Source organism: Passer montanus, unplaced genomic scaffold (assembly GCF_014805655.1).
Source record: "Passer montanus isolate IOZ18808 unplaced genomic scaffold, ASM1480565v1 scaffold131, whole genome shotgun sequence".
Lineage (NCBI taxonomy): Eukaryota > Metazoa > Chordata > Aves > Passeriformes > Passeridae > Passer > Passer montanus.
This window is the reverse complement of record NW_024359944.1, coordinates 898,269-909,571: the sequence shown is the minus strand read 5'-3', so window position 1 is coordinate 909,571 and position 11,303 is coordinate 898,269. Positions and strand designations below refer to the sequence as shown.

Here is an 11,303-nt window from a genome sequence, read left to right as displayed (position 1 = left end):
GGGGCGCGCGCCAGGGCGGCGGGCACAGCCATGGCGGCGGCGGCCGAGCGGAGCCGCCTCAGCTTCCCCGGCGGCGCCGGGGCCCTGGGGCGGCCCGTGCCTATGAACCTCTTCGCCACCTGGGAGATCGACGGCTCCAGCCCCAGCTGCGTGCCCAGGTAACGGGCGGGCGAGGGCGCGGACCGCACCCCCTTTCCTCCCCGGCTTCGCGGCTGCTTCCTCGCCCCCCGTTCCCGTCACCGGTGCGATCCTCCCCGCCGCGGCGGGGCCCCTTCCCGCCCCTCGCGGCTGCCGCAGTGGCGGGCACGGCTCCTGCCGCGGCTCTCGGGGTGGGTGGCGGTGCGGGAGGGCGGGGGGCCGCCGCCGCCCCTCAGGCGTGAGCGGGGTCACCTTCGCGGCGCCCCGGCCCCGCCATCCCCCGGCAGCGGCGCTTGGCCGGGCAGTGCCCGCGGGAGGGCTCGGGGTGCGCATCCCTTTCCCCGGGGATGGTGCTCGCCCTCTGCCCGTCTCCCTCTGTTCCCCGGCCCCTGCTGTGGGCAAACCTCCGTGGTCCCTGCCGCCGCTGCTGTGAGCCCGCATCCAGGCATTCCTCTTAGTTTTTATAAATCTTGCGCTCTTCAAGCCTGGCTCAGAACAGAATGCCTCTGAGGATTTAAACGTGCCGGAGACAAATCTTTGGAGCGCTTCTCTTTATCTTTGTTTGTTTTGTTTTAAACGAGGACGTAGCGAGCGGGCAGAAAGGAAACAGAGTCATCAGGCTGACCTGGCAGGAACGTAAAGCTCGGCGAGCTTTACAAACCCCCCCAAATCCCTCTGTCTTCTGCGCCATCCACACAGCAGGTTGGACTTGGTGGCCGTGCCCCTGTATTGCAGGGACGAGTAACTATCATAAACACTGTAGCGATCTGACAGCGTGGGCACGAAGACGGAGGGGTAAAAGCGAACCCGAGTCCTGCTATTCCCGGTAATCTGGGTTTATAGCAGTTTATCTGTGCTAGCAGCGCCTCGGGAAGCAACTTTTTCAGCTTGCATCTCGTTCAGCCTTTCTTTTCTGCAACGGGAGATCTTGGAAAGGCTCTGGCACCCGCGGAAATGTGCCCCTTCAGGGAGTCCCTTTGCTCTGGAAGTTGTCGCCTGGATGGGAATAGCTGGAGGAGCAGTTGGCGCTTTTTCATTTTTGCGCTAGACAAGAAAGTGTCCCTGCTCCTGGCGGGGGTTGGACTTAAATGATCTTTAAAAGATCCCTTCCAGCCCAAAGCATTCTGTGGTTCCAGTGCGATTGGCACTGTCCCTGCTGTGCAGAGGACACGGGGGCTCTGACAACAATTCTCTCCACTGCTCAGGAAGGCAGTTGGGTTTCCATCCCATCCAACCTTGTAACAGTGGCTGTTAAACAAATAAAAGCCCAAATGTCCGACTGTCAAGGACTTTTCATTCTGCATTATCATTTATGCTGATACTTGCAGATCTGCAAACGAGCTCACAACATAGCCTGCTTGTTTGCAAATCTGTAGATGACCAGAAAATGCACTGTAAGGACACTGACCCTGCCTTGGTGTGGTAGGGGGTGGGGAGCACCAGGGTGGGTGCTGGAACTGTGGAGGAGAGCAGACTGGAGGCAGCTGGCTGAGGTGCCTGGAGGAATGTGGGGAATGCAAAGCACATGTGGATATCTGGGCAGGTGGGGCAGAACTGGGGTTTGAGGGGGAAACTCTGGAATTGCTGAAGCAAGCTCTGAAGCAGGGGATGATGGAAGTGCTGAGATTGCCTGCCCTGAGGCAGTGATGGAAGAATTGGGGCATTTGGGACCTTGTAGGAACAAAGGTTTTGGTTGAGGAAGTTTGGTGTGGTGGTTGGTCCCTTTTCTCTGGCCCTGCTGTTGCCCTTACCTTTGCTTGCTCTTCCTGGGTGCCCTTTTCCCTCGAGCCAGGGGGATGAGCTCCATGCATCTGCTGCTCCCAACCCTATGAACCAGTCTTTCCACAGATGTGGAGTTTTCTGCGGGACACAGAGTGCCCCCACGGGCTGGGCTCAGGCTGCAGTTGTGGCTGTGGGTGCAGGGTGGGTTTGTTAATCCAAAGTGAGGTCAGGAGCAGCTGAGGTTGCAGGTTCTGCGGGGATCTTGGTCCTGTGGCATGGTGAGGTGTGTGCTGGGCAAACACCAAGTTCTGCAGCAGTCAGTTCTGCTGTTTCTGATCACTGATCATCATGCTTTGCATTTCGTTATGGGCTTTGCAACAGACCTTTCTGTTTGAAAACCTTTACGTTATGCCACTGCCTCTGCCTTTTAAATTTATATGGTGATGATTTTTATTATGGCACAATGACATTTAAGATTCTTTTATCTTAAAGCAAGAGGTATTAGAATGAAGTCTTCTGCGTGGGAAAGCATCTCCCAAGTGAGCTTGTTGTCCCAGCAAATGTCTGTTGGGACGTGAGGGGCGGATGTGGAGGAGAGTGGGCCTTGCAGTGTGGTCAGACACTGTGGAACTGTCTTGGCCTCTTCTGAGATTTTCACCCGTTCCCTTCTGGGTCTCTGTTGGCAGGACAGGCTTTCCAAGTGGAGAAGAGATTTGGACTTGGCACAAAGTCAGAAGATTCACGAAGAGGAGCGCATGCCTGGGGAGGGAATGCTGCTTCCTTCCCTTTTCCTTTTGGTTCAATAAATCTTAGCCCGTTTCTAAGGTGTTTCTCCTACTCCTACTGTGGCCTGGAGCAGGAGGGGTGGGTGGAAGCAGTGCCTGGAGTGGTCTGTGCCTGCACTGCTCTAGGTTGTGGGCTGGGTGCTTGTGTGGATGTGTGTGTGCTTCAACACACTCTGGTGGGTGATTTACTGAAAGTCCACTCAGCTTGGGTGCGGTGTCAGCAAAATCTGGAAGGCTGCCTTGGTGCATCCATGGAGTTCCCTTGTGTGAGAGGGCTGTGCCTAAACTTAAGGAAGAATAGTAGAGAAGAGTCATGGTGGTGTTCTGCAGTTGTGTGCTCAGTGTGAAACATGAGGTGAGGTGGTGTTTTGCATTTGTTCTGGTTTCTCTTACTCCTCTGCCGTCTGCAGAAGTGATTTTATGATTTATTCTTCAGCACACGTAGCTCCTGGGAGGTTTGACCATAGCATTTCTGAAATGCAGCTACTTTCTTTTAGTCATCCCAGAAATGTGACTCAAAATGTCTCACTATCTGGGCGTATCCACTGCATACCAGAAGGGAGAGATGCCACCTTCTCCTGCTGTTTCTTTCTTCTGTGCACTGAAAGACTTTCCTTTGAGGAAGGCTACATTATATAAAGTTCTCCCTACCACCTGTAAACACTGAGAGTGATCTTCTTGCTGCATGGCAGCAAGTTAATCAACACTTTTTCCTCACGCTGAGAGAGTGGAAGTAAGAGTTGTCCTGTGGATTTTGGTGTTGGTTTCTTTATCTTCCAATCTTTTGATGAATCTGTGGGTGTGAATGGCAGGTGTGGGAATCTATGGGATTAGAGGCAGGATGCAGTACTGTCCCATGTTGAAGTAGTCTCATGAGGCGATGGCACCATGTGGAGGTTGTCCAGTGTCCAGAGAAGAGAGGTCTTTGGGGGAAAGGTCTGTTGGAAGGGTCTGCTGAAGCAAGGCAAGGCAGCAATATTCTCATTTGGAGTGGGTTTTGTTTCAGGCTACTGCCTTGGCTGTCACAAACTTGTAAAAGTTGCTGCTAAGCTTTGAACTGTAGTGGATTGAGAGCAAGCTGGATGTGGAGCAGGTGTGACCCAGTGTCCCAGGGGATTGCAGGAAGCAGTCTGTGGGACAGACCAGAGAAAAGGCGCTGCTGGAGGGCCAGGGTTGCTGACTGGGCACTGCCTGAGCATTTTCCGTGCTGGCTCACCTCTGCAGCTTGCCTGCTGGATGAGGAAATGCAAAGGGGTTCCACACATCCCCTGGGCCCACAGGAGGCTGGGGGTGCAGGGATGTGACTGCTCAGTGCTGTGGCATGGCCGTGCATCCCTCGGACATCCACAGCAGCTACGGACATCCCCAGGGGCAATGGAAAGTGCTGGGGTGAGATTTCGGATTCAGGCTGCTGAGTGGATCCTAACAGTGTGCTCGTGCCCCAGGCTGTGTGCTCCTCTCTCTCTGCCAGCTCCCATCTTCTCCCACTGGCCTGTCTGGCTGCCTGCCTCCTGTGGGCTCGTGAGTTGCAGAGGGCTCTGTGAACATGGAAAGGTGACAGCACTGCAGATGTGTGACAGCAGGGACACAGCAAGGACTGCTGGGGCATGGAGCCACTCCAGCAATCTGCAGGTTTGCACCCATACGTGGTAATTCCCTCTGCTAGCAGAGTGTTGAGGGGCTTGTGACCTGTGTGAAGTCCACAGCTGACTCTCCCTGTGAGGATTTGCCACAAATTCACTCAGAAGTGGAACACTTTGCCCTTCGGCGTGAAGAATGCATGCCTGCACTGGGAATGGGAACTTCTCCTGGCCAGTGAGAGCATGTTCTGACCTGGCTTGAGCAATGCCAGCTGTGCATCATATCATCAGAGAAAAGTGAACAACTTGCTAGAGTAATACTTATGATCAGGTGATGCTACGCAATTAAAAACACTGATTAATTCAGGTAGGGAGAGATGTTAATGTAAATGTATCTTAAGCCTTCTATTCTGTCGGTATGCTAACATTTAGGAGAGAACTCTTCCTGGTTAGGGTGACTGCTGGCACATTCATTGGGAGCTTACAATAGATTTTCAGTACATTTGGAGCTAGGAAAATGTCTAATTACTCAGATGACTAGGTACATTTCAGAAGTGCTTATTTGGAGGCTTTGTTTTGACTTTGTTTGAATAGCATGAAATGCCTAACATTTTACTTCGAAAGGCAATTGAATACAAATGAGGGCACAGGACAGGCTTTAAAAATATCACTGAGATGATGCTGAATGTGTGAGATGCATGAGGAAAAACATCCACGACTGAGCAGTGGAGATAAACTGCTTGGAGGAAAGTGCAGTGGCCAGAACCAACCCTTCTTTTTGGAGCTAGAACATCCTATTTCTCCTCCTTAGTCTTTGGGGAAGAGATCAAACCCAAGGGATGCCTAAGTGTTCCCCATGTGAATCCTATCACTTTGTATGATCCTGCTGAATGTAACTTGGATGCTTGTATTGTTCAGTGGAAGTGTTCTGTCTAGAGGCTGAGTGGTTTGTTGAAGTCAGTGTTCCAGTGACACCTATTTTGAGTAATTTTTTAAGGTGAAGCTTGTGCATGTCAAGAACAGCTCTGAACAGATCTTAAAAATCTCAGAGCTGCTAACCAAAGTCTCTGGATGGGATTTTACATGGGATGCTTTGTGCATGCCCAGTGCAGAAGGGTGGTGGGAATGGAAGGAATGGGCTGCTCTTTTGCAAGGCCTCTTTCCTTGCCTTCCACCAAGTGAGGGTGCCCAAAGCATCTTCCCCTCATGTCCCCTGCAGGTCTGGCCTGTGCTCCTGCAGCCCTGCTTGGCAGGAGGTGAGCCTGCAGCTGCTTGTCCAGGAAATAAAAGCTCTTGACAAATGGAGCTGTTGATGCTCCACCTTTCATCAGCTCTGAGCAGGCGGACAGTTTCTGTGGCAAGCTTGTGGCTGTATCAAATTAGCTATGAAATGATTTGCATAATAGATTAATCAACCAGCTACCAAACATCCCTCTTTTCTGCCAAGAAAAGAAAAGCAACAACTCAGCTGTTACAAGAGGCCATTATGTTCCTTGCAACCCTTAATCTTTCTTTTTTCCAAGAGCGCTCCGTGTTTTGGCCTCACGCAGGAAGCTGGCCTGCTCACTGCCTTTATTTGCGTCACATCTTGGCAGCTTTTTCCAATTCTTTTGGGCCAAATTTTGCCACCGTTATGGTGACCTTCTAGGGAGGGTATTTCCTATGGAATTGGTGGCTGGCTGCCAGACGACTCTGTGTTGCCAGGTCCTCTATTAGCTTTGCCTGTGCATTGAAATTGCTCTGGGCCCCTTGAGCTCCTTCAGAATTGACCCATTTCCTTGGGAAGTCGGGGAGCAAGTCACCTCAGCACATAACTGTGAGTGGGCAGGGACTGGTCACTGTGGTTTATTTCTGCTGTGTTTCTACCTCCTCATAAGCCAGCAGTATGGGTTTCCTAATCTGTGCGGTCCTCCTGCTGCTCCAGATGTGACATCTGTGTGTCCTTGCCTGGCTGAAGGATGCCCAGTCAGTGCTGGGGGAGTTTTCAGTCCGAATGGATCCTAACGTGCAGATGATAAGAGGCTTAACTGGCTAATTGAATGTGATAGCGTGAAGCTTCTCTCATGGTGAGGTTTAATTGGATTATGATACTGTACAGTGATGTGGAGGCTTGCAGGGCATGCAGCCAGCTTCACTAGGAGAGAGCGGATCCTTGCTAATCACTCATTTGTTTAAAATAATGAATTGCCTGCAGAGCTCTGATGGGCGTGCTCTGCTTGCTGCAGCCAGTATCCCTGGAGAAGGGATCCCTAAAAATCCAGGGGTACCACACATGTAGACCCTGTCCTTGGGCTGGTGCAGCAGTGGTGGAGAGCCTCCAGGTGAGGAAGAGACGAGCTCCTTTTGTTGGGAAAACAGAAGTGTGGGCTCTGTTTGTGTGCTGGAGTCTGGAACGTGTTTCCTCCTCTAGACCCACCTCAGCCTTTCCCGCAGCCGCTCTGTGCCTGTGTCACTTGTCACAAGCTGTGCCTTTCTTTTGAGGTGGCCTCCTTGTTCCTTCTCGCCTAGCAGCTGCCGGTCTGCAGGCCAGGCTGCCTTCCAGCTCACTTACTTGCAGGGCAATAACTATTTTTGATCAGGAGCTCAAAAGCTTCCCCTGCCCCAGTGGGAAAGCAGTCTAATTTTTAAAGTATGCAGCAAAAGTAGAACTGGGAGCAGCTTTTGCGTGCTGTGAGATTTGTTTGGTGGAGGCTTTCGTGTGCATAAAGCAAAGCTGGGCTCTGCAGGCCAGCCAGTGTTCAGGTGCTCACCTGGCTCGGGGTATGTGTGGCAGCACCTGGGTTTTGGGTGCAGTGCCTGGGGGTTGTGTGCTTTATGGAAGTCACTGAGCTGCTCTTCCTGGGAGTTTTTGCACTGAAAGTAACAATGTTTGGTTTGCTGATGTTTCAAAAGGGTTTGAAATGTGCATGGTTGCTCAGATCTGATTTCAGAAGAGTTGTCAAGGAAAATAGCATTTGTTCTCCTGTAAGCAGATGGATTAGCATAAAAGATCAGCTTTGATGTAGTGTGAAGTGTGCTCCTCATCCGCAGCCTTTGTACTGGTTTGGAGAGTTAACTGTTTGGCTCCTCCGGGTTTGGATGGGCTGGGAAATGCCCCGAGGATGGTGTGTGCGGCAGGGAGCCGCACCTGGGCACTGCGAGCTTTTCATTAACTTGTCCTGTTTCTTGCTGTGGCTCATCCAGACAATCAGATAAATGCGATCACTTTGCTGTTTCTGGGAAATGGCAGTTTAGCCACTTGTCCCCCAGTGCTCTAACATGTGGGACCTCCCTCCCCGTCTCTAGTTTGGTGTAATGATAAACCCGTTCCCCTCTCCTGCTTGTTTGCTTTTTTGTCAGGTGCTCTGAAGCCTGTAGGAGGAAAGTGAAAGGCAATAGCCAAGGGGGAATGGTGGTGTTTAACCAAAACCTACATAGCTTGCAGGTCCTTCTGGACCTCAGGGAGGTAGTTGGTTTTGTTCTAAAAAGGAAAAAAAGGGAACAAACCTGGTGATCCAGGGTGATCTTTTTAAATTTTTTTTAAAGTGTGTCTTGCTGGGGAGAAGTGGAAGTTTGAAGGTGGGAGGCTGTGAAGGAGCAGGGCATGAAGGGTATGCCAGTGTGTGCAGGGTGGAACATGTTCACTGCTCAACAAAGCACTTTATTTTGCTATTTAAAATCTGAAAAAGACACTGTCTGCTTTCATCAGATCCCTTTGCTCTGTTGAGCTCAGTTGTTCAAAATCTTTTCCTGCTCTTTTTATTTTTCTACAAAGCCATTGCTGTGCAAGGGCTTGGAGGTGTTCCTCACTGCTGGTGAGTAAACATCATGTGCAGGAGAGGAATTGCTAAAGGCATCTTTACCTCTGCAGGGAGACACGTGGAAGCCTGTGAATGGAGACATGGGAAAAACATGGAGCTCATAACGTGGTTCTGGCCTGTGTTTTGGGGCTTTCTGGTGCAGGGCTCTCATTGATGGCCGAAACGAGCTGCAGCTTGCACATGCGCTTGTCTGGTACGCGTTTCCCAACAGGCACCAGGCCAGATCTAGATATAGAGCAGAGAATAACCCCCATGGGGAGATTCTTAGGAAGCCTTATCTATATATAGTCCATATAAGTCTGTATCCCCTTTCTGCTGAGAGGACAGCCTGCCCGGGGAGCGTGGTTAATGCGGACACGCCCCAGCCTCCGAGAGCCAGGCGGAGATCCACGGGATCACGTCTGCCGTGTCCTGGCTCCCGCCGCGCTGGGTGGCACCGGGAATGCTCTGCTGAGAGCCCCAGCTGTGCTGTCCCGTGCTCTGGTGGCACGCTCCTGTGGCCAGCAAGGCTTGTCCTGTGTGGGAGCACGAGGCAGAGGGAACAGCTGCGGGGCTGGGGCACATGGTTGGTGCGGGAATGATGGAATGATGGTGTCTGTGCCTTCCAGCACGCTGCCCTGCTGGGTGCTCTCATTAAAGCAATGAGATCGTAGCTTGGCAGCGACTTGTCATGAAAGAGCTTATGCAGGGTTTTCATGCCAGTGCAGTTCCCTTTCTTGCAGCTGTTTACCAGGATGTTCTGTCAGAGGGACCTGCATGGACATTCTGCTGCTTTGAGAATGAGAAGCAATTTGCAGTGCTCAGCCCACCTGCAAAAAAACTCAAACAATAAAACCATGAGCAGGTGTCTTAGATCAGAAGTGGGAACACACAGTGCGGTGGACAAGGTGCCCTTTCACACAGCACTGTGGTCTCCTATTAATTTATGTACAGTTTCACCATTAGGATGTCTGAGGCCATTCACAGCCTTCCTTTCCGTTTAGTACGTGACTTTTCCAGCTGGTGCACCACTGTGTTTCCTATCTGTCCTGGCATCTGCTGAGTGCCAGCCTTGGAGGAGCACAGCCTTCTTTCTACTGCAGAGAGTTTGCTGCCCGCTTAGCAGTTCTGCAGCACATCCTGAAATCACAGAAGTGAGAGTCTGGGGAGCTTTGCACCAGCTTGAAATGTCAGTGAACAGCTCGCAAGGTTCTGTTGGACCAGCTGGAGATGTGGTGCTCTCTTTGGGTGCATTTGGCTCTGGGATTGTGGGCCTAGGTCTTCAGAAAGCAACCCTACTTTCTACGCTGGACAAACGGATTTCTTTCTCTTTTAGGGAGCTGGTCTGGTGGTGTAGCTCCTATGAAAGTCATAGGGTTGTTGGAGGACATCTCCTCACACGATTTTACAAATATAGCAGGATCGTTTGAGGTCACTCAGTCTTGAGTTTCTTCAGGGATTGCACACTTCAGCTGAAGGCTGTGCTGGAGCTCAATTTGATTGCTTCTGGAGGGGCTGTGCTGAAAATGGTGTCTAATCTCCATGCAGTCCTGCAAACTTCCCAGATATTGTGTGTGCAGTGTTCACTTCAGCTTGTTGTGCGTGTCCTGATTTCAGTGCTGCCTCAGCCGTGTGACCATGGAGGTGTGTAGCAGAGACAGATCCTTGCTGTTCTTAGCAGAGCAGTTGTGGTCCCTGTCTCCCAGCATCAGGGCTGTCTTCCTACTGTTCCGTCTGGACAGTGTGTGTTTGGGCATGTAAGACACAAGCATTTACCTCTTCTGCCAGGTACAGCAAGGCTCCAGCAGCTTGCTCCCTGAGGAGCTCTCCTGGGTGTGTGCAGAGCTGTTGTACTGTCCTGACACCATCCAGGTAAAGGTTAGAGGTGCCTTTTACCTGCTCTTCCGAAGCTGGTGTGTCTGGTGGCTTTTTGTAAACTACTCACTTGGGTTGCTGCTTGCCAGCACCTTCTGCCTTGTGCCAGTGCAAGCATCTGAGAGTTCACATGGTAAAGGGGATCTTCAGGGTGGAGGTTCCCTGGGGACAGAGGTGAGGAGGTGGGCTGTGCTCAGTTGGATTGGTTCTGTGCCTTGTATGATGGTCCAAAAGGTTGTGCAGGTAGAGTCTGCAGGTGAGCATGGAGCGAGTAACTCCCTTAACCTAGCACTGCACCGCCTTTCTAATTTGGTGGAGTTTCTCTTCGGGCCAAGGAAATGACTTTGAATGACTGTGGGAGGAGAAGTCCAGCCCCCCGTTTAGAGGCTGGTGTTTTAGCTCTGTGTTATAAACCCTGGGTGGTCGGAGGCTTGTGTGTGTTCTCCAGCTCGGGGCTGCTGCTGTCAGGGCTGAAGAGATGCTTGGAGTGGAGGGGCTCTGGTTTGGGCTCTGGTGGGAAGAGGGCTTTGGGAGCTGGGCTCTTTGCAGCGAGATTGTCAAATAGACACTTTCTAACTTGAGTATCTGACAGTGTAACCAAAGCTACTGGAGATTGCTGGGGCTGTAACTGAATCTTTCACACCGATTCTTATGCAAATTTAAACATGTGCTCCTGGCTTCCAATGGGACACCTACAGATACAACCGGCTCCATTCGGGAATCGGCATCTGTGCCGATCTGGATCTTTGTTTGTGGCTTTATGGTCCGGCTCACAGAGCTGCATCTGTGGTGGTTTCTCAGTGCTGTCCTTCCCTGTACACGTGAAGTTTCCCGGTAGATTTTGCCTAAGTCACCTGTTCTGGTGGTTTGGTGTGTTTGTTGTTGACACTGCCCATTGCCATGCTGCTCTGGCTCAGGAGCAAATGAGCCTGAACCTTTCAGTGCTCTTTTCCTCGCTGATGTGTTGGGGCTCGTTAGAGGTAAATTAAATGACCTCGAGGTCTGCAGAAAATAATTTGGTGTATTTAACACTGAGTGCAAATCATCTTAAGTTTCTATCCAGTAAATCTATAACTGTGAGTTGATGAGCCCATTAAAAAAGTATTATTTATTGGGGAAGATGGGTGTCTGCAACCTCCTGGTGTAGTTTCGAATTCAGGCTTGGTTTTTTTTTCATACATGTGCCACGTGGTAATGGAGCAGTTGGTCAAAACCATGTGGACTTAATTTCTTTAAAGTACAAACAGCCTAGAAATGTTTGTTTATGTACAAAATAATCTGCCAGTGACTGTAAGCATTTCCATGTTTCTGCAAGAAATGAAGGTAATTATATAATCAGCAAAGATTCATATGGCTTAACTTGTCTTCCATCTGGCATTAGTTAAATTGATGTTTTCATCTGCATGACCTTTCAGGGTGGGGAG

General features: G+C 51.0%; 1 protein-coding gene across 12 annotated transcripts in view; it reads left to right on the top strand.

Moving 5' to 3' along the window:
- The first annotated feature begins 6 nt into the window (after positions 1-6).
- Positions 7-11,303, top strand: part of PACS2 (phosphofurin acidic cluster sorting protein 2) — a 73,008-nt gene continuing 61,711 nt past the window's right edge. For all 12 annotated transcript variants that reach the window (XM_039699242.1, XM_039699244.1, XM_039699238.1 and 9 more), the window contains exon 1: positions 7-158. In XM_039699242.1, coding sequence (XP_039555176.1) covers positions 31-158 — 128 coding nt within the window. In that variant the 5' untranslated portion in view covers positions 7-30. The remainder of the gene's footprint in view (positions 159-11,303) is intronic.